Source organism: Trachemys scripta, chromosome 7 (genome assembly GCF_013100865.1).
Source record: "Trachemys scripta elegans isolate TJP31775 chromosome 7, CAS_Tse_1.0, whole genome shotgun sequence".
Taxonomy (NCBI): domain Eukaryota; kingdom Metazoa; phylum Chordata; order Testudines; family Emydidae; genus Trachemys; species Trachemys scripta.
In genome coordinates this window covers 117,880,506-117,904,105 of record NC_048304.1, presented here as the reverse complement: position 1 = coordinate 117,904,105, position 23,600 = coordinate 117,880,506, and the positions used below count along the sequence as shown (strand labels likewise).

At 40.9% G+C, this 23,600-nt stretch overlaps 1 protein-coding gene across 8 annotated transcripts in view; it reads left to right on the top strand.

Annotated features, from left to right (window-relative positions):
* The window catches only part of RBM20 (RNA binding motif protein 20), a 157,024-nt gene that overhangs the window by 36,850 nt on the left and 96,574 nt on the right, over window positions 1-23,600 (top strand). For 2 of the 8 annotated variants that reach the window (XM_034775218.1, XM_034775217.1), the window contains exon 2: window positions 6,921-7,093. The exons of the other annotated variants lie outside the window; for them this stretch is intronic. In XM_034775218.1, the coding sequence (XP_034631109.1) occupies window positions 7,056-7,093 (38 nt within the window). In that variant the 5' untranslated portion in view covers window positions 6,921-7,055. The remainder of the gene's footprint in view (window positions 1-6,920; window positions 7,094-23,600) is intronic. 8 annotated transcript variants of the gene reach the window in all.

Below are 23,600 nucleotides of genomic sequence, written 5' to 3'. Positions count from 1 at the left end.
ACAGTCAGAATTCCCATTATTAAGCATTGGCAATTGAGCCTTAGAACAAATCTGTATGTATTTGCCGGAGAGAGAATAAACGTGTGGAAATTGTGATTTACTTATGGCTGTTCCCTGAGCAGAATAGGCTGAGTTTGTCCAACCAGTTATTAATACGGGTGTATTTGAAATAGTTGATCTGGGACAATTTCTGTCCCTGTCCATCCCTAATTAACTGTCATTGAGCTGACACATGTGGACCCCCGGCCTCACAACCATTATACCTCAGGGGGTTTACTCAAGATTTTGGGCCTGGCATGAGAGAGAAACTTAAAAAGAAAAAGATCTGCCCAGTATAGACTGGTGTTTGTTACTGACTTCCTGAGGAAACTACAATCCTTTGGTGATATTCCAGAAAACATCAGCCTAGCCACTATGGATGTAGAAGCTCTCTACACAAACATTCCACACAAAGATGGACTACAAGCCATCAGGAATAGCATCCCCGATACTATCATGGCAAACCTGGTGGCTCAACTTTGTGACTTTGTCCTCACCCACAACTATTTCAGATTTGGGGACAATTTAAGTCAGTGGGTCTGCTATAGGTACCCGCATGGCCCCACAGTACGCCAATGTTTTTATGGCTGACTTAGAACAACGCTTCCTCAGTTCTCGTCCCCTAACACTCCTACTCCACCTGCGCTACATTGATGACATCTTCATCATCTGGACCCATGGGAAGGAGGCCATGGAGGAATTCCACCAGGATTTCAACAATTTCCACCCCACCATCAACCTCGGCCTGGACCAGTCCACACAAGAGGTCCACTTCCTAGACACTACAGTGCTAATTAGCGATGGTCACATAAACACCACCCTATACTGGAAATCTACTGACCACTATACTTACCTACATGCCTCCAGCTTTCATCCAGACCACATCACAAGATCCATTGTCTACAGCCAAGCTCTAAAATACAACCACATTTGCTCCAATCCCTCAGACAGAGACAAACACCTACAGGATTTCTATGAAGCATTCTTAAAACTACAGTACGCACCTGGTGAAGTGAAGAAACAGATTGACAGAGCCAGAAGGGTACCCAAAAGTCACCTACTACAAGACAGGCCCAACAAAGAAAGTAACAGAATGCCAGTAGCCGTCTCCTACAGCCCCTCATCTCCAACGCCTCATCAAGGATCTACAACCTATCCTGAAGGACAATCCCTCACTCTCACAGACCTTGGGAGACAGGCCAGTCCTTGCTTACAAACAGCCCCCCAACCTGAAGCAAAAACTCACCAGCAACTACACACCACACAACAAAAACACCAACCCAGGAACCAAACCCTGCAACAAATCCCGGTGCCAACTCTGTCCATATATCTATTCAAGGGACACCATCATAGGACCTAACCACATTAGACACACCATCAGGGGCTCGTTCACCTGCACGTCTACCAATGTGATTTATGCCATCATGTGCCAGCAATGCCCCTCTGCTATGTACATTGGCCAAACTGGACAGTTTCTATGCAAAAGAATAAATGGACACAAATCTGACATCAGAAATTATAACATTCAAAAACCAGTAGGAGAACATTTCAGTCTCCCTGGCCACTCAATAATAGACCTGAAAGTGGCAATTCTTCACAAAAAAACTTCAAAAACAGACTCCAACATGAAACTGCCGAACTGAAATTAATTTGCAGACTGGACACCATCAGATTAGGCCTGAATAAAGACTGGGAGTGGTTGGGTCATTACAAAAACTAAACCTAATTTCCCCCATACTAATTTCCCCCTACTTTTACTCACACCTTCTTGTCAACTGTTTGAAATGGGCCACTCTCATTATCACTACAAAAGTGATTTTTCCTCCCTTTATCCTATTGTTAATTGAATTGTCTCGTTAGACTGACCTCATACTTGGTAAGACAATTCCCATCTTTTCATGTGCTGTGTATTTATACTTACTACTGTATTTTCCACTCCATCTGATGAAGTGGGTTCTAGCCCACGAAAGCTTATGTCCAAATAAATTTGTTAGTCTCTAAGGTGCCACAAGGACTCCCTGGTGTTCTTGTTAAATCTGTTAGACAAGTGACCTCTAAAGAGCTAGAAGAGTTTAGCAATTTTCGCCTTATGGTTCACAGGATTAAGACTTAGAAAAAACATCCTCCCTGGCTGAATGTTTGGAATTCCTCCAATCATGCTTGGACAAAGAGTTGTCTGTCAGTACCCTACGGACCCAAGCACCTGCTCTTAGAGACAGGATGTGGGGAGGATACCCACTATCTACTTCTATGTAGTAGGGCAGTTTTGAGAATACTTATTAATATCAGACCCAAGGTTGGAAGTTTGTCTCCTCTCTCAGGAGCTTAAATTTGATATTTAAACTGTGAGAGCTACTCTTCTAGGGTCACAGCCTCGGCTATGTGAATTGTCAGAGCTCAGCTGAAGTCAACAGAGCTATGATAGCTTATACCAGCTGAGCTCCTGGCTCCTACGGGTCCAAACCCAGCCCTGATCCTGTAGAAACCAGTAGCACAATTCCACTTTATTTTTTGGGGAGAGAGACTGTGCACGATCTTTGTAACTTTATTTGCTTTTTCAAAAATCCACTATTTGTTCACTAGAGCAGGATGAATACTGCAAATAGTCATTCAACATTTCATGAACTAATACACATCAATTCTTTCTACATGCTCTTTGTGTTTGTTTTTCTGCTTATTTTAGTTTAATGAGTTTACTAGCAGTAATGTTCAAATATCAAGCAAATATTGCAGATTTATGGAAAGTGAATTCTGAATTTTAAAGTTATCCATACAAGAAATTTGATTCTAAGAATTATGCACATGCAGTAGAACCTGAAACTCATAGGAATGGACCCAGTGCGTCCAATCACAGCGTCAAATTTTGAATATCTAATACTTGCATCAGATTGCTTATGAACAAATTGCAGATCAAGAATTATTCATAGAAGTTGCTTAGCATATAATTTTTGAATAACTAATAAATTGGAGAATCAAAATCTTAGTGGTCAATTTCTGAATGAAAAAATAGAAAATTTCTAATAATTTACTTGTTATGGATTATTCATCCAGCTCTGATATTAATCACCATGGTCTAGTGAATTATATGTTTCAAACACGTAGTGTGCTGTAGGTTTTTTAGAATTTCCACAAATCTCTGTTTATGGTGCCAAACAATTCATTAGGTTTCTAACACTTATATACCTTTTTAAAAAATCAATATTTAATGAAAACATATGACATTTTTTTGTTCAAGAAGCAAAACATTTAATTTTATCACTTTTGCTATATGTGCTGTATTTTTACTTGTATTTCTTAATTGTCATTCTATTAGTCTGTAGCTAATCTACTACCTATAAATAGATACAATAACAAGAGACTGTCTAGGCAGTGTGTAAAATATCTGCTTCAGATTTTAAAGATGATTAGTTTAAATCCAATTAGAAGGCTGCTTCTGTAGATTTTCTGTAATAGTACCATTATATATTACTTCTTTCCACTTATTAAAGCAATAAAAGATCTGATTCAGAACAGTTCACATGTTTTTAAAAAAAGTGTCTAAAACCTTAACCATATTAGAAAAGGGTGAACTCTTAGACACAACAAAAAGGGATAAATTGGTCCCTATTTCTAGAATTTTAAAACCCACATGAGAACTCTGAAATGGGACGTATGATAGGGCATAATGACGATTGTGTGTTTGTGACCATTAAATGTCTGTCTATGACATGGATGTTTAATACAGATACTTCTCATAAGTATGTATTTAATATTATTTACACATAACTTCATAGGTATTATTACTAATGTTTATATGGTTCAACTATTTTTTTAACTTGAAATTTAGAAGGTTTTTGACGCTTTTGGTATTAGAGTAAAAAACTGATTGTTTTCTTGTAATGTGGGATTTGGCCAGCTGGTGAGTATTTCTGGGGTACTTCTGTCTTATTGTTATTGATTGGCAGACAAAAAAAGGGGGCATTTTCTGTGTTGGAAATTTGCCATTGGGTTTGGTAGGACTCTCGGATATTTTCTGTATTTTGAAATCAAGACTTGGTTGCTGACTGGGCTAGGTTGCCCTGAAATTAGGTGAGTTAGTTCCTGCTTTTTAGCAGGGCTCTTTGAATTGAAAGCCAGGCAGGTTTTGATTGAATTAGGACAGTGATTAGAGACAGCTGAGTGAGAGGAGTTGAGTCACCCATTCCAGCTGGGTGTGAGGCCCAGACTTTAAAAAGTACACAGGCTCCCACAGACGAAGGCAGCTGGCAGACTAAGGCAGTTAGCCGGTGGAGGAAGGTAGGGAGGTTTTTTCTCTCCCCCTTAACTTGAAGGCTCTCTACAAGGAAGAACCCACAATGGGAGGAAAATGGCATGTCACCAACACCACTGTTAGCTCTTCCTCTGCCTGTACCTGTGGGGCCCCCACCAGACAGGCATCTTGACACTGGACGCTTTCTCTGAGGTCCTCACGTGCGAGGAATGTGGCCTACATGCAGATTAAAGCCAGTCTGGGGAAACCCCTGGTATGAGAGGCGTCTATGGGTGGAATCCCTCAAGAAGCATGTCACAGGGCTGCAGGAGGAGGTGGCTTGTCTGCATAGCATTCAGGAGCACAAGGACTTCATTGACAGCATGCATGTGGGAACATGTGTAACGAAGGATACTGGACAACTACAAACGACTGCAGTAGCATCAGACGAGGAAGGAGAACCATCCATGGGCCACCTCAGGGTGTAGACAATTCTCCACGCCCACCAAGTCCCCATCCATTGCGGCCAAGCACCAGTAACTGTAATGGTGACAGGAGATGAGCAGATCCCAATGGCCGAGGAGAAGGAGCCCCTTGCCTTCAAGTCTGGAAGGCTCATGGCCACCATGCCCAAGAGGAGGAGTCATAGGGTGCTGACGGTTGGGGACTCCATTCTGAGGGGGACAGAGATATCCATCTACTGACCTCACATAGAATCACAGAACTGGAAGGGACCTCGAGAGGTCATCTAGGCCAGTCCCTGCATTCGTGGCAGGACTAATTATCTAGACCATTCCTGACAGGTGTTTGTGTAACCTGCTCTTAAAAATCTCCAATGATGGAGATTCCACAACCTCCCTAGGCAATTTATTTTAGTGCTTAACCACCCTGATAGTTAGGAAGTTTTTCCTAATGTCCAACCTTACCCTCCCTTGCTGCAATTTAAGCCCATCGCTTCTTGTCCTATCCTCAGAAGTTAAATTTTTCTTCCTCCTCTTGTAAGAACCTTTCACATACTTGAAAACTGTTATCATGTCCCTTCTCAGTCTTCTCTTTTCCAGACTAAACAAACCCAGTTTTTTCAATCTTCCCTCATAGGTCATGTTTTCTAGACCTTTAATCGTTTCTGTTGCTCTTCCCTGGACTCTCTCCAATTTGTCCACATCCTTCCTGAAATGTGGCCCCCAGATCTGGACACACAATACTCCAGTTGAGGCCTAATCAGCGTGGAGTAGAGTGGAAGAATTACTTCTCGTGTCTTGCTTACAACACTCCTGCTAATACATCCCAGAATGATGTTCACTTTTTTTGCAACTGCGTTACACTGTTGACTCATATTTAGCTTGTGGTCCACTATGACACCCAGATCCCTTTTTGCAGTACTCCTTCCTAGGCAATCCTTTCCCATTTTGTACGCATGCAACTGATTGTTCCTTCCTAAGTGGAGTACTTTGCATTTGTCCTTATTGAATTTCATCCTGTTTACTTCAGACCATTTCTCCAGTTTGTCCAGATCATTTTGAAATTTAATCCTACCCTCCAAAGCACTGGCAACCCCTCCCAGCTTGGTATCATCCGCAAACTTTATAAGTGTACTCTCTATGCCATTATCTAAATGATTGATGAAGATATTGAACAGAACCGGACCCAGAACTGATCCCTGCAGGATCCCACTCATTATGCCTTTCCAGCATGACTGTGAACCACTGATAACTACTCTCTGGGAAGGGTTTTCCAACCAGTTTTGCACCCACCTTATTGTGGCTTCATCTAGGTTGCATTTTCCCTAGTTTATTTATGAGAAGGTCATGTGAGACCGTATCAAAAGCTTTAGTAAAGTCAAGATATACCACGTCTACCACTTCCCCGCCCTATTCACAAGGCTTGTTATCCTGTCAAAAAAAGCTATCAGGTTGGTTTGACACAATTTGTTTTTGACAAATCCATGCTGACTGTTACTTATCACCTCATTATCTTCTAGATGTTTGCAAATTGATTGCTTAATTATTTGCTCCATTATGTTTCCAGATACAGAAGTTAAGCTGACTGGTCTGTAATTCCCTGGGTTGTCTTTATTTTCCTTTGTATAGATGGGTGCTATATTTGCCCTTTTCCAGACTTCTGGAATCTCTCCTATCTTCCATGACTTCTCAAAGATAATCGCTAATGGCTCCTCAGTCAGCTCCTTGAGTATTCTAGAATGCCTTTCATCAGGCCCTGGTGACTTGAAGACCCCTGATTTGTCCAAGTAATTTTTAACTTGTTCTTTCCCTATTTTAGCCTCTTCTGATCCTACCTCATTTTCACTGGTAATTCACTATGTGAGACGTCCAATCACCACCAACCTTCTTTGTGGCAACTGAAACAAAGAAGTCATTAAGCACTTCTGCCATTTCCACATTTTCTGTTGTTATTTCCCCCCCCTCATTGAGTAATGGGCCTACCCTGTCCTTGGTCTTCCTCTTGCTTCTAATGTATTTGTAAAATATTTTCTTGTTACCCTTGATGTCTCTAGCTAGTTTGATCTCATTTTGTACCTTGGCCTTTCTAGTTTTGTTCCTACATACTTATGTTATTTTATATTCATCCTTTTTAATTTGACCGAGTTTCCACTTTTTGTAGGATTTATTTTTAATTTTTTTTTTATTTTTAGATCATTGAAAATCACTTGGTTAAGCCAGGCTGGTCTCTTCCCATACTTCCTATCTTTCCTACATGATGTCCCCAGAGGTGTGCTGCCTGCCTGGACCCCTCGTCCGAAAGGTCCATCCCCTCTGACCGTTACTCCATGATGCTTATCCACAGAGGCAGTAATGATACTAGTAGGTATGAGCAGATCAGCCATGGCTACAGGGCTTTGGGAGCAAGCGTGAAGGAGTTGGGGATGCGGGTTGTCTTCTTGTCTGTCTTCCTGGTTGAGGATAAGGGCCCAGCACACACATGCATGTCCTGGAGATGAATGCCTGGCTGCACAGATGGTGTCAACAGGAGGGCTTCAGCCTCCTCAACCATGGGATGCTGTTCCAGGAAAAAGGACTGCTGGGAAGAGATGAGGTCTACCTGACCAAGAAGGGGAAGAGTATCTTTGCTCACCAACTTGCCAGCTTAGTGAGGAGAAGGCTTTAAACTAGGTTTAAAGGGACAGGTGACAAAAGTCCACAGGTAGGTATAAAACAAGGTGACCTTAACACAGGGCTAAATGTTGCAGTGAGGCAAGAAAAATTACAAGAGTCACAGGAGCAACAAGAGGGAAAATCAGTGGGGGAATCTGCTCAACATCTCAGCTGTCTGTACAGACATGCAAGGAGAATGGGGAATAAACAGAAGGAACTGGAAGTATTAGTACATAAGCTACATTATGATTTCACTGGCATCACAGAGGCATGGTGGGATAAATCTCATGATTGGAAGGCTGGTGTAGAGGGGTTTAGCTTGTTCAGGAAGGACAGGCGGGGGGAAAAAAGGAGGCGGAGTTGCATTGTACATCAAGGATGCATACGCTTGATCTGAGGTCCAGAAGGTGGCCAGTTGAAAGTCTCTGGGTAAAGATAAAAGGGTGGAGGGGGTGAATAGGGGCCATGTCATGGTAGGGGTAGGGTTACCACCTTTGAAATGGAAAAAAAGAATGCTCTCCCCTCCCCCCAAGGCGAGGCCGCTGCAACCCCAACCACAAGGCAACTCCACAATCCCCCACCCTTAACAGTCACTTATAGTATCTAGAGAGAGAACACAGATAAGATTGATAACATCGCACGTCTCCTCACTTTCGCATGACTCAAACTCTCTCACACAAACGCGCTGGGTGCACTTGCATGTGGGTGGGCAGACAGCTGCTGTATTTCCAACAGTTTTAATCTTATCACTTAAACTGTGGAAGTGGGAACGCTGTAGCATCTTTAACTGGACACAGAAAATTTAAATATTTAGCTATCCCTGTGTATTGTGATAATAATGCAAATCTTTAGACCCACATTAAAAAAACAATAACCTGGCAGATTAAATTATTTTTCTGGCAACTGGCAAATCTATAAAAACACCTGGCCAGTATGTGACTGGACTGGCCAGGTAGTAACCTAGGTAGGGGACTACTACAGACTACCGAATCAGGAGGAGTGGATGAGGCATTTCTTGAACAAATACACCTCTGCCCCGATATAACACGACCCAATATAACACGAATTTGGATATAACGCGGTAAAGCAGTGCTCCGGGGGGGCGGGGCTGCGCACTCCGGTGGATCAAAGCAAGTTCGATATAACACGGTTTCACCTATAACGCGGTAAGATTTTTTGGCTCCCGAGGACAGCATTATATCAAGGTAGAGATGTAACAAAAATATCCAAAACTCGAGACCGGGTAGTAATGGGGGACCTTAACTACCCAGACATCCGTTGAAAAAGTAATATTGCAAAACGTAAAATATCCAATAAGTTCTTGGAATGTACTGGGGACAACTTTTTGTTTTAGCAAACATTGCTGTATGTTTTTTTCAGACAATTAGAGTTTTTACTGTACTTCGATAAAATTCAGGTTTTAAGTATATTTTCATCACGTTGTTTGATCATTTTGAAAGTTCTCAAACACTGTTAAAAATAAAGGTTCAGATTTATCCCTTGTATAACTCTATTCCCTTCAAAGTTATTTAGGGGGTGAATTTCTCCAAATTATCAACTAAAATGGAAATATTGCCCCAGCCTGATTTGATTATATCCTTGTAAACACCAAACTGATTGGAATTGTAGCCCTAAATATTGTAGTTATTTAGTAGGTGCAAATTAAAATAAGGACAAGCCTTTGAGGTTTAAAGGAATGTTTTTATGTGCATTTTTTAATCTGAGAAATAAATGAACCGGAAGAGAAAAATCAGCAACAAAAAGACACCTTTGTACAATATGAAACATTTCTAGTTACTTCGGAGATAATGTCAACTTACAAGAAAATTTGTTTAAAAATATTTTATTATTAGCAATATATTATTAAAATTTCCTGGAACTGAAAGAATTTACAAATCCAATTCATATATGCTGTTTCTTTACTTACATTTTCCTCACTAGAAGAAAGAAAATTACTAAAGTCAGCTTCCCTTTTGCATATAATCAATTTTATTTTCAGATTCTCTGTGCTGGGACATTTGCGTTACAGACATCGCTGGAGAATGTTTATCTGTAGAAAAGCCTATTATAGATAATAGTCACCATTGATATAAAAAAAATCAGTGAAAACATTTATCTTGGTCTTGGCTCTCAGGGACAAGGAACTACTGTTTGAGAAATGCGTCACACATTGTGCATGTGAGCATACTCCAGAAAGTAAAAATTTTAAACAAATAGGCTTTGTTAAAAGTTTGCTTTTTGGGGAAAAAAAAAATCTTAAATTTTGGACCAAACTTTAATTGGCAGCTTCCCTTTAATCATTTTCGATTAAATATTTTCAAAGTGAAAATTAAGATGTTTCTATTTGTTGTTTTAATAACTTTTAATATATATGTCTGTCCTTTAAGAGAGGTAGTGTAGAGAAAAGCTGTAGTAGAGCTGCAGAGGAACCATGATAGGTAAACAGGAAGGTCAGGAATGATGGTGAGTTGCTAATGTAAGGTATTTTGTGCATTAGTAAATAATGCAAAGATTATATTGTTTCTGTTTTTCTTAAAATGTATTAAAATTAGTGTTGACAATGAAGTGCATTTCCTTGAAATCTTAATATCCTTGTTTTACTGTAAAGTATTATGTGTAAGACAAGACTACAAAAAAGGAAGAGGGAACTTCGGGGAGGGATAGCTCAGTGGTTTGAGCATTGGCTTGTTAAACCCAGGATTGTGAGTTTAATCCTTGAGGGGGCCACTGAGGGATCTGGGGTAGAATCAGTACTTGGTCCTGCTAGTGAAGGCAGGGGGCTGGGTCCCTTCCACTTCTAGGAGATAGAATATCTCCATTAATTAAAATTAATTATTATTAAAACCAAGTTACTTGAAAATATTTTATTATGGGAGGTGGCTGTTACATTTCAGTATGCTGGTACAACTGTAAAATGTGATACTTTTAAATAGTTCATGTAATTCTTATCTGATGTGTTTACATCCCGAGAGTGAATTTCCTTTTGAGTACATTGATATAATTGTTGAATATAAACTCTTACGGAGAGTAACAAAAGAACATGAAAATTGAGCCTAATAATAATAACTAGCTCTTATAGATAGCACTTGCAGTGCTGTGTGTTTTCCTTATCAAATCAAATTTTGATTATAGGAATCTTATTTATAATTGTAAAATACTTTTCATGGAGAGGGGGGTTGTTTCTTTTCTTTCGACCTATGAAGATATTTCATTTTTAATGTAAAACCGTGGCTCTGTTCCATTATTGTTCCACGGTCCCACTTCTTTTAACCTGGGGTAAATAGTTTTCCCTATAAATGGGGAGGAACCGCCTCTTAAAAAATAGATTATATTATGTTACATATTCTTTAAAATGGAATAGAAAAACACCACTACCACCAATCCCAGAAATCCCCTCCTTCTCTCATTCCCTCCCACCCCAGTACAGACACATACACATACGAAGCAACAGAGGGTCCTGTGGCACCTTAAAGACTAACAGAAGTATTGGGAGCATAAGCTTTCGTGGGTAAGAACCTCACTTCTTCAGATGCAAGAGGTACACACACACACACACACAAACACACAATTGTTTCTCTTCCCTATAAAATGATTTTAACAGGCTTGTGCCTGGATGATGCTCAAAAATAACTTTGCTTTGGATCAGTTCTGATTTTATCCAGACTGCTTCACCATCCTTGTTTTAACTGGCACGTTTTAAAAGAACCATTAAAACAAAAGAACTCTCTAATTTAGAGCCTCCATTTGTAAAATGTTTAAAACAGTTTAATAATTGGAACACAGAGAGAAACTGAAACGTTCGGTAATTGGATGAATACACCGTGTGCAGTACAAAAATTAAAAGTTTATGGCCATGGATGATATTATTTCCCCTACGCCCCTAGATTTAGGAGAGGAACAGTTGCGTGACTAAAACATGGGACTGGCAGTCAGAAGACACATGCTGTGTTCCCCATTGTGACATAGACTTGCTGTGTGACCAGCAGCAAAATACATAATCTAACTATGCCTCAGTTTCCTCACCTGTGAAAGGGATTGGGAGGGTGGATATGATCTAGGAGCCTGTCAGTATCATCTGTCAGTCCACCATACTGTTACCCATACAGACTCATTATTCCCAAAACACTTGTGTCATAATATGTATCTACAAGGTGTCACGTAAGGTATCATGTGTAAACATGGTGACCCGCTGGTCCCCAAAATCATTGTGTGATGTATGTACGGGTTGTGTACAAAGAGTTATAGTTTCCAGATGTGTGCTGGAAATATGTTCTTAAAATGTGTTTGGGAGGCGGTGGATAAACCCAGCCTGCCCTAGGCAAAGGAATGTGCATTTACCTATCTGGGTGGCTTGGTTACTAGCAGAAGACAGTGAAAGTACATTTACATACACGGTAAACAAAACTACAGGCTAACAAGCAGCAGCTTAGTGAGCATACCGGGGGAAGGATTGTGCACTCTAGGAATCCTACCTGGCTTGTGAAGCAGAGACAATGGACTTTGGGTAATATAAGTGGAGCAAAAAGACATTTTGGTTACCTGTCACATAGGGAACAAAGGAGACTGCACTGTTGGATTCTGTGAACTTTGGGTCCCCCAGCCTGGAGATGCTGGTAACTTGATGTGAGTAAGAAACTGCTAAGGCAAAGATTGTAACTTGCTAATATTAAGTTTTAGTCACTAGATAAGGGTCTGTGATTTGGCTGGGTTGTAACCATACTTGTCTCTTTTTCTCTTGCTTAAAATCACTTAAATTTCTGTTCTTTGTTAATAAACTTATCCTTGTTTTAGTACAAAGCCATCCCAGTGCTGTGTGTTAAAGCGAAGTGTGAGTCTTTAGCTCACCTAACTGGCTGACCTGTGTTCTGTCTCTTTGGAGACAAGCAAACCTAATAGTTTATAGGAATGTCCAGTGAGAGGGACTGGACGCTGCAGGGAGAGTCTCTGGGGAACTGGGGCTCACTGATTCTTATCTGCGAGGCAAGGTTTAGACTGACTCAGTCTCGAAGAGTTTGCTGGCAAGGCAGACAGGCTGGTATGTCAGGGAGCTGACCCAGAGCTTAGCAGCAGCAGTGCTCTCACTCACTGAGGCAGAAGGGTAACATAGTGGCTCACAGTTTTGGGTGCCTTGAGGAAGATGCCACAGTGGGTAATAATATTATCTGTGTTGTAGGCATGTGGTGAGGCCCAGTACATTATTTTTGTAAGGTACTTGCGGTCCTTGTGTGGAAGGGGCTCTAATATTTAACAATGTTGTTAATTTGGATTGCGGTAGAGCCTAGAGGCCCCAAACCCATAGCACTGGGCATTGTACAAACATAACAAAAAGACTGTCCCTGCCTCCACAGACCTTAGCAAGGATTAAAAGACCTCAACAAGGATTGGGTCTCCATTATTCAGAGTGCTGGAAAATGCAATCCCTGCTTAAACTGGGAAGAGCTGAACACCTAGTTTGAAAGAAAGCACAGCCACCATGAGTTTCCACAACTTTTTCAGTTATTTCATACTGTGAACGTAAGGGTGCAGGGCAGGGCTGGCTCTAGGCACCAGCAAAACAAGCTGGTGCTTGGGGCGGCACATTTTTAGGGGAGGCATGGCTGGCGCCAGAATGCCACCCTTAAAAATGTGCCCCGGCCGCCCTAGCTCACCTCCGCTGCTGCTGCCGCTCGCACGCCACAGCCTGGGGGGAGGAGGCAGGGCTGGGGATTTGGGGAAGGGGCGGAGCTGAGGTGGGGCCGGGGGTGGGGTAATTAAAAAATGGGGGGGGAGGGGCGGCCAAAATTGTTTTTGCTTGGGGCGGCAAAAATCCTAGAGCTGGCCCTGATGCAGGGACAAATATTAGAGAAGTATGGGAGAGGATTCAGAAGGATTAGGAGAACAGTAATCAGAATAGATGATGACCTATAGCAGCTATGTATACACATTGATGGCTCTGAGATTGCAAGAAATATTAATGCACAATTATACACGTTGGCAGCTTATTGATAACATGCTACAGTATCGTGCATCCCTGCTCATTTGCATATTGAATAGAAATAGAATATATTACTGACTCTCACGTGGATGAAATGGGATATTCCCTGTGTGCAGTTTAAAAGATCAGTATTCTAATTTACACCAAAGAAAGCACAGGTGCAGGGAACATAAATAAGATTGCGCATGCCTTCGTCATTCCATATCATGAACTGGTTAACTATACCGCTTCTCAGCTTGTAACTGAATATGTCCAAACTGGGCTCATGTTTATGAACAGCAGTGGGTGATATTTTGTATGAGATTGCTTGATGAGTTTCACATATCATCCACGTGACTCCCTTCACCAGAAGCCACTTCCTTACTTCTGTGCCTGTCGAGAGCCACAGACTTTTTGACGACACACTGACAGATGAGACCTGTTTACTGTAAACTGGAATCTTTTCTGTGCTGGAGAAGATATTGTAATAAGTAGGTTTTATAGCAGACTTTTTTTCTGTCATTAAAATGGCCCTGCTCTTCTTAAATGAACGAAGAAGATCCTGAGGCAGTGGTAATGGAAACTTATAAGGAAATGGCAGCTGACTAGATGCCTTAGGTGGCTGCTAACAGGGTAAAGAGTCTTTCACATTCAGGCCAGAGATCTGAGTTTAGGCCAAATTGGTAGTGACTGAAGGTGTGTATTATGGGGTATTTGTTTGGTGGCCTGTACAGAATGACATGGTAGGTCTGAATTTGGTTCCTAGTGAATAGATGTCTCTGTTGCATTGTAATTAGCAACCTGGATGGTGGTATCAGCAGAAAGGACAAAGATGGTGTGGAGACTGAATTACCTCCCAACTCAAGAAGCAGTTCCTCAGATGAGTGGTGTGGAAGTTTGGAGGTGCTTTAACTGTTGCTGACTGTTCTATGTGTAAGCTGGATTCTAGTCACCAGGGCTGTCACACTTCTGAGCAGGCTCAAGAACTATTGTGTCTTCCTCCTTCCAGAACAGCCAGAATTTAGGCACACGCTAATGGACTTGTGAAGAATTAAAATTGTTCACGTTTTATTCTAAATTTGCCTATCTCAGCCCCAGTCATGCTCTTTTGGAAAGCACCCATAAGAAGCTTGGCAGGCATGTAGAGAGAAAGGAAATCCAAAAGTAACCAATGCTTACCCCTGCACATTACGTCTTAGATAGTTACAAATCTCAGTGTTTTGATAATCTGTATGCAGGGCCCTTCGTTTTTGGTTTTTATTTTATTTCATTTTCCCCAGCAATTTATTGATGTTTATTACTACAACAACAAAAACCGGTAAAAATTGGTGGAAAAAACTGTTAATTTTTCTGGGTAAATATCGGAGTTTATTTTGGTGGATGGAAGGACGCGGGATAGGGTGGCCAGACAGCAAGTGTGAAAAGTCGGGATGGGGTAGGGGATAATAGGAGCCTATATAAGACAAAGCCCCAAATATCGGGACTGTCCCTATAAAATGGGGACATCTGGTCACCCTAACGCGGGGGAAGTATTCAGTAGATTAATGGAATTCAGTGTGGTTTGCTGCAAAATGAAAACAGAACTCAAAACACAATGCCATCTCTGAGTTTAAGAAAACAATACACCTGTAATCCCCAAATAAAACGTTTCCTGTACACTTAGAACTATTAGCCTATAAATGTTTACATTTAATAACTGGGCCACACCATTTGCCGTGCATACACTCAACTTCATCCTTTTCTCCTGATTTCGTTTTTTTAAAACTTTCCAATACTTCCTTGTATTCTGATACACATTTTCATTTTCTTTCCATTTTAATGTGTCAGATTTTAAAACCGTTGTCTGCTAACAGCTTGAAACATATTCGTGGTGGGTGTGAGATTCATCAGTACATTCAAATGCTTCTGTGCGTGCTTCTTGGATTATTGTATGTATCTTCTAGACTACTACATAGCCTTACTTCAACAGGCAGCTTTGCATACACACACAGAGTAATGTATTATCGTAATACATGTATCTCATGCAATGTATTGTATTTTCCTAATAAAACAAGGGTTTTTTTTATGTATTTGAATGATTCAAAAGTACGGTGAAAATCAGAAAAAAAGAATAATACTTTCTGTAAAATCCAGGATTTTTTTAGTAAAAATCTGTTTAAACTGAAAACAAAGGGGCTTATCTATATGTGATATGACAGACGGGGCTAATGTCCAGACCCTGGGCCGGCTCCAGCTTTTTTGCCGCCCCAAGTGGCGAAGCGGAAAAAAAAGGAAAAGATAAAGCCGATCGGCGGCACTTCGGCAGCGGCTCAATCGTGCCACTTCGTTCTTCGGCAGAATGCGGCGGCGGGTCCTTTGCTCTCTCTCTTCCTCTTCGACGGCACTTCGGCGGCAGCTCAAGGAGGAACAGAGGAACTGAGGGACCCGCTGCTGAAGACCCAGACGTGCCGCCCCTTTCCATTGGCCGCCCCAAGCACCTGCTTCCTTCGCTGGTACCTGGAGCCGGCCCTGTCCAGACCATCAAAACAGCTGGCACATCCTTTGGCATACCAGCAGGTAGTTCTAACAAGTGGGGTCATAAGTTCAGGTACTTACACATTCAAACGCATTGATATTTATATAATACAGGTCTGTCGCATCTTACGCTGGGGTTACGTTCCGCAGTCAGAGCGTAAAGCGAAAATCACGTATAGTCAAAATTACATTGAGTGTAATGGCGGGCGGAATCGCCCACATTACAGGTACAGTATTAAAATTGTTGTTTTTCTCTTTTTGTTTTGTTTTTGCCGACCGGGTAAAGCTGAAATCGCGCATGTTAAATGCGCGTAAGATGCGACAGACCTGTATAGGAATCACTTGTGATATTAGAGGACTAGGCTGAGCATGCAGTGACACTCATTAGCATTCGTACTAGGTGAATGACATCAACCCATGAATCAGGTTGGAGTATTTTATGCTCCCTGAATGTAGTGTAAAATACTAAAACAGAAAAGCTCATTAGATTGAAAGTTTGCTTTACCTTGCTTTTGCCCCTTCATTGATTTCCATTGTCAAAGCTTTCTCGTGACCGTCAATCATATACATCCCAGAGGGGAAATCCTGGTACTACTGAAAGCTATGAAAGTTTTGCCATTTACTTCAATCAGTCTAGACTTTCGCCCAAGATATTTACTAAAGCAAAGAAGTGCTAGAATGTAAAAAGTAGACCTATCATCCCATAAAAGAATTGAAGTCACAAGACTTAGTGGTTTGTTTTTTGGGTCCGTCCCCCCCCACCGGAGGATCAATATATAAGTCATTTTTCTTTCAAAAATAAGGTTTTTATTTTGCACTTTTAGTGTGGTACAGTGCTTGGTCCATATTTTTGTCGTTCGCGTTATTGGTTCAGTAATGTGTTGCAGGAAGTTCTTGAAAAACTTCTCCCACCACGTACATAGGAGGAGGCCTGGGGTGGTATCCCTAGCCTCTCATGGAGTTGCTCCTTCTGGAGACTGTTAATTTATCCCTTCCAGAAATCTCGGGACTCACAAGAATGCCTTTAAAGAGCAATTTTTTTTGCCTTTAAAATACATCAAATGGCAGGTATTTTAAGGGGGGGGGAGGGAAATCCCAGCGGATGATGTCCCCATACAGCCCCTACCAAGTCTTCACCTTATCCCCTATTTCAAACTATACAAGTTGAGATGCTGAGCTTATCCTATCAATGTATGCTGTATGTTTTTCAGGAACATAATGTAAAGCTTCCAGTATAATGTAAAAAGCAACAGAGGGTCCTGTGGCACCTTTAAGACTAACAGAAGTATTGGAGCATAAGCTTTCGTGGGTGAATGCCCACTTCATCAGATGCAAGATGCAATGTATTTAATCTAACTTTGTCCAGAGTGATGCCTCGTTCTTTGGTTACTCTTACAAGGAAGTATTTGTGCATAAATGGGAAAACAAATGAAAATGTTCCCCAGTCCTTCCCTTCCCTTTACATGAGTGCATGTCCACTGGGTACATGGGGTTTATCACAGGCTAATGGAGAGAATTTTATGGTAGCCCCTTGCTTAAAATATTGACAGCAAACCACTGATCTGGTTTTAGTTTCTGGTTCTTGTCGGATTATGGACCTACATTGGACCTAAGTAAAGAATGGTTTTAAATTGTATTTGAATATTGGCATGAACATAGGCTTAAAGCGTGTGACCCCCCCCAAAAAAATGAGAAAAAAAAGTTGCTTGTGTTAAATTTGTAGAGACCCTGGAAATGCCCATGTTATCTTATTGACATATCTTATTACTGGACTGAAGTAATAGAAATATAGAAAACCTGGTTAATTGAACACCGGCTGAAGGGTTTAGCACTAAGGTTCCTTTTTCAGTCTTTGGCTAAAGTCCAATAACCAGCAGTGACATCACTTGTTTGTTATATTGAATAAAATCAAGGTATTCTAGCAGTTCTTTGTCAGAGCTTTTCCTTACCCCTCTGGAGTCATGCTATGATGGGAAGATGTCGCCCAGGCCTGAGCCTTTTGCAAGTATTTTGGCCAATGCTTATGACTGAATTGTTGTTCGGATGTAGAATATAGGTGTATGTGCTTATATTTGTATTTTGGCTGGAACTAATGACAAGTGGCCTTTGAGACTAATAAAGGAATGTTTGTATGGAAACTGAGTCATGGTAGACCTTAATAAACGTATAAATTTTCCAGCAGTCATGTTTATACATTTTTTCATTAAAGAATCAGCCCTTAGAGGTCTCATGATTCAAATAAATTATAAGAATAACAGGCTTTTTTTGGTCAGCTTTCGATAGTTGACAAAAACAGAACATGGCTACATTTGTTTCATGGAAAGGTTTCACATCATATTTACTTACACACCAGCGGAGTGGTACTGGGTGTAGTCTAACCACTTCAGGTTCACAGGGCCTCTGGACTTGAATGTGGCAGCACAATGCCAATGGCAGTAAATATACACAGTTATGGTTGAATGAAGACACTGTGGGAAATGAAACCCATTAATCTACTGCGGCTGTGTGTGTGTGTTTTTTTGTTTGTTTGTTTTTTAAATAAGCCTGTGCAATAAATTGCAAGTTTTTCCATCACTTCTCTTCTACTTGTGGTTTCCCTTTTTTGTCCAGAGGGAGGGAGGGAGGAGACTGGAAATTGAGCTGAAGTATTAAAGTATAGAGGCAATTGAAAAAAATATAAATTGGGTCATACCTGTATAGCGAACTCCTCCCCCTTGTGATCTCTCCCACGAGCAAATTTCAGTGTGTCAGGAAAACCTGTGTGTCATTTGTTTGGATGTTTTTTTGGAGGTGGTGGTGGGGAAAAAGATGGAGACATGGAACCCTACATCTGGAAAGAACTAGACTTGAGAAGAGGACTGAATTAGAAAGTATTGTTTAAAGGTGACCTACAAAGGATCCTAAAAAACTGGTCTTTTGCCTTTTCGTTGGTACTATATCATATCTAAAAAGTCCTGGAAGGTTTGTTTGCTTTGTCTTGTACTTTTCTTTTCTGCCTTTTTTTTTTTTTTTTTTTTTAAACCTTGGATGTATCAGGAGTTTCAAGTCTGGTCTTCCCTGATAGACCTCTGGGAGGTCTGAGGGATGGTCAGTGTGAACTCTCCCTAGCTAAATGGAGAGGATACTGTCGGAGAAAAACTGAGTTCTCACTATTTTGTTTAGGTACAGCAAGTCAGAGGCTTTATTAACTCTCACATGTGCAGAGGAGAGAGCAAGCAGGTCTCTCTCTGGTAACTAATTACAGCAAGCATTTATACCTTTCATTACAGAAATAATGAGGGACAGCTGCATTTTGTTTATACATAGGCCATCTTGATATCTCATTTCCTTACTTGTTTTGACTCTTGCCTACATACAATTAGTTTCTATACCTTATCTACACAAGGTCTTCTACACCTTATCTATACTGAGGTCACAATGACTTCTTACACAACTCTTTCTCACCCATCTCACACAATCCTCACACAATCCTCGCTTCTACAAATCTCGCGTTATCAGGGTTACAGCTAGCTTGACTCTTGATAACAAAGACTGTCTCTTGCTAACGAAGCCTGACTCTTGCTAACAACCATCATGCATTGCAGTTCCCTTCTACGAAGCCTGACTCTTGCTAACAACCATCATGCATTGCAGTTCCCTTCTGTCAGTTCTTTTCTCTGCTTCCACAATACCGAATACTTTACAAAGGCTTTCTTTATCCAAAATGTTAATTTGGCATTGAAATTTAAAAGATATAAACAAAAACAAAAAGTTGGACTAAAAACCCCCTTCCTTTCTCAACTGCTCAGTCATTTTCTTGTGATGTCACCATTTCACTAGTTCTTCAGTCATTATAATCTTCCACTTCAGACAGGACCTCAATATTGAATGTAAAGAATAAGTAGAACATCTCCTTTTGAAATTAAAAAACAACAGCAAACTTTCAAGCCACTTTCAGACTTGTAAGGAAGTGAAAAAGGGCACAAGCTCATATTTCCCCCCATAACAATCCAAAGCAGAGCGGACCGATGAATGTTCATTTTCATCATCTGAGGCAGATGCCACCAGCAGAAGGTTGATTTTCTTTTTTTGGGTCCTGTAGTTTCCTCATCAGAGTGTTGCTCCTTTAAGGCTTCTGAAAGCATAGAATCATATCATAGAATATCAGGGTTGGAAGGGAACTCAGGAGGTCATCTGGTCCAACCCCCTGCTCAAACCAGGACCAGTCCCTGACAGATTTTTGCTCCAGGTCCCTAAATGGCTCCCTCAAAGATTGAACTCATAACCCTGGTTTTAGCAGGCCAATGCTCAAACCACTGAGCTATCCCTCTCCCCTAATGCTCCTCACCTTGTCCCTCTCAGATTTTGAATGTCACTTCAGATTCTTAAAGCTTGGGTCGAGTGCCATAGCTATTTTTAGGAATTTCACATTGGTATCTTCTTTGCGTTTTGTCAAATCTGCAGTGAAAGTGTTCTTAAAAAGAACATGTGCTGGGTCATCATCTGAGACTGTTATAACATGAAATATATGGGAGAATACAGCTAAAACAGAACAGGAGACATACAATTCTCCCCCAAGGAGTTCAGTGACAAATTTAATTAATGCATTATTTTTTTAATGAGCATGTTTTTGTTTTTCATGTGAAAAAGAAAAATTGCATAAGATATCATCATTGAAAAAACAAGAGGCACAGAAGAGAATAAAAGGTCAAGTAGGGAGAAAAACAAGATTTCCTTACTAAAATTACCTCCTGAGATAACCCATTATTGGAAGTGCACCATCCACCATGGGCCTGGAACTTGTTAAAAGGGGTTCAGCAGGGATCTAATGCCTCAAAACACCTGTTGCAGAATTCCCAAAATGCATCTACACAAGAAATTGGCCAGACACCTTCTTCTTTCACTTTCCTTTTTGGTGCATGCCCCAGAGGACCCATAATTAGTCATGTATCTGAGTACTTTATTAATGAGGGTTTAAACGCTAGTTTCTCTTGCATTGTGTTTTCCAGTCAATATTGCTACTAGTTTATAATTTTTTTGCTAGATTTGAAATGGAAGTTCCTTCCTAGAGGGCTGCAGTCTGACATTTTTGAGCCCTTGGGGGACCCTCCCCCGTGAGGGGGGAGGTTACCAGAGCTCGGACGCCGGCCTGAGCCAACTGTCTGCACTTCAATTAAATAGCTCCTTAGCCTGAGTCCCACGAACCCGAGTCAGCTGACATTTGCCAGCTGCAGGTGTTTTATTGCAGTGTAGACATACCCAAAATGTGAAGATCTTGGGCTTCACATATATGTAGTAGAACTGAGACCCATCTAATTGACTGCTCTCCTGGTTGTAAAGGTCAGGTGGTCCAGAACTTGAACTCAGCAGTGTCCCTTGTGGTTAAAAGATAGGAAACAAAGGGTAGGTATAAATGGTCAGTTTTCAGAATGGAGAGCGGTAAATAGTGGTGTCCCCCAGGGGTCTGTACTGGGAGGAGTCCTATTCAACGTATTCGTAAATGATCTGGAAAAAGGGGTGAACAGTGAGTTGGCAAAATGTACAGACGATACAAAACTACTCAAGATAGCTAAGTCCCAAGCAGACTCAGAAGAGCTACAAAAGGATCTGACAAAACTGGGTGACTGGGCAACAAAATGGCAGATGAAATTCAATGTTGAGAAATGCAAAGTAATGCACATTGGAAAACATAATCCTAACTATACGTATAAAATGATGGGGTCTATGTGCAGATATGAAAAGGTTTGGAAAAGGTTCAGAAAAGGGCAACAAAAATTATTAGGGATATAAAACGGCTGCCATATGAAGAGAGATTAATAAGACTGGGACTTTTCAGCTTGGAAAAGAGACGATTAAGGGGGGATACAATAGAGGTCAATAAAATTATGACTGGTGTGGAGGAAGTAAATAAGGAAGTGTTATTTACTCCTTCTCATAACAAAAAAATAGGCGTCACTACATGAAATTAATAGGCAGCAGGTTTAAAACAAACAAAAGGAAGTGTTTTTTCACACAACGCACAGTCAACCTGTGCCAGAGGATGTTGTGAAGGCCAAGACTATAACAAGGTTAAAAATAGATACGTTCTTGGAGGATAGGTCCACCAATGGCTATTAGCCAGGATGGGCAGGTATGTGTCCCTAGCCTCTGTTTGGGGGGATGGATCACTTGATGATTACCTGTTCTGTTCATTCCCTCTGGGGCACCTGGCATTGTCCACTGTCAAAAGACAGGATACTGGGCTAGATGGACCTTTAGTCTGACCCACTATGGCCGTTCTTGTGTTCCCTCAAGGAGGAGCTCATTCCAGTCTGATGTTTCAAAAGGACATTTCACTCTGAACCCGGGCCATTTGTCAAAATACTTTGTGAGCTGTATACCTGCCGGGAGTGTCTATTTATTGGACTCAGTGTGAGAATCAGGGGATGGTAACCACACTCCAAAGACTGGTTCAACTGGATGAGCAGAGAATCAATTTTCTGGTCAAGAGGGGGAAAAATATTCTTTCCCCACTTAGTGTTGAGTCTTAGAAAATAAGCTTAAAAGTATGTTAAAATAAATAAGTAAAATAAAGCCCTGTGTTGCTCCAGTAGGAAAAGGAGATGGCAAATTCATTGCAGCTGTCTTTTTGATAAATGTCCCTATGTTGAGTAACGGAGGCTGTGACATTCCTGTTATCCCTTCCTGATAATCTGAAAATCTTCTGTGCTGGATTGCCTTGCTCCATGCCTTCAACACTAGAGTGCCAGATAATGTCTGTGCGTCATTCCCTGGTGGATACATTAGCCAACAAGTTTATACAACGGGCCTCTATGGGTTGAAAACAATAAGTCAAGAATCTAATGCGAGGCCGTCCCAAGAGCTCAGAAAGTTACAAATTTGCTAATTACATTACAAAAGGATATAGGTAGGGAGGGTAAGTGGAGCTGAATCAGTCGTGACCTGTTTAAATTAGACTAAGATTTCCTTTTACAGCCAATCTCACATAGCATTTCTTTTATTCGGAAGAGTATCAAAAAGTCCACTGTCTACTCTTTCTATATAAATATACATTTTTTACCCTTAGCAAAAGTTAGTGGAGAGTCAAAAGAAAAGTGGTGTCTGGCCACTTGCAGATCTCTCTTCTGTGTGATTGTTAATAATAATAGCCCATGATGGAGACAGATTTTCTATTGAAGATTTTGAACTCGGACTTTCAACTCCTCCTGGCTCAAGTATTTTTTATCATTTTTCGCTTAAGCTGCTTTCTTTTGGCTGTGGAGGAAAGGAGTGAGGTGACCATGCAAATATATGCCCTCATATCTATTTCTCCCAGGGGTTGAGTGCACTGCCATGCAGTGGTACAACATGCCAGCACTTTTCTGGCAGCTCAATCAGTTTTGGAAGATTTTAAGCTTTTAAATGTAAAAAACCCACAAAAACTAGCGATTGTTATTGTGCAAAGGGCCCTTCTGGATGTGAACAGATGTTGTGCTGTCATTCGGAATCTGCGGAGAGGCAGTAACTCTTAGGAGTGCCATACTTTTTTTGATTCTGAAGGCTACTGATGGCAACTTGTATTTTTTAAATCACAAATTGCCTGTCACTATCCTGACATGTTGGGCAGTGAGAACTCCACAGCAATGAACCACCTCTTTATTTTCTTAAAAGGGCTGAGAACAGCAATACAAATATCTGGGCAGATCAGTAGATAAATGTCAATACTGCTAACTATTTCATTGCTGATTATTTTAGCAGACTCAGACCTAGCTAAGTTCTTGCGAAGTTAATAAGT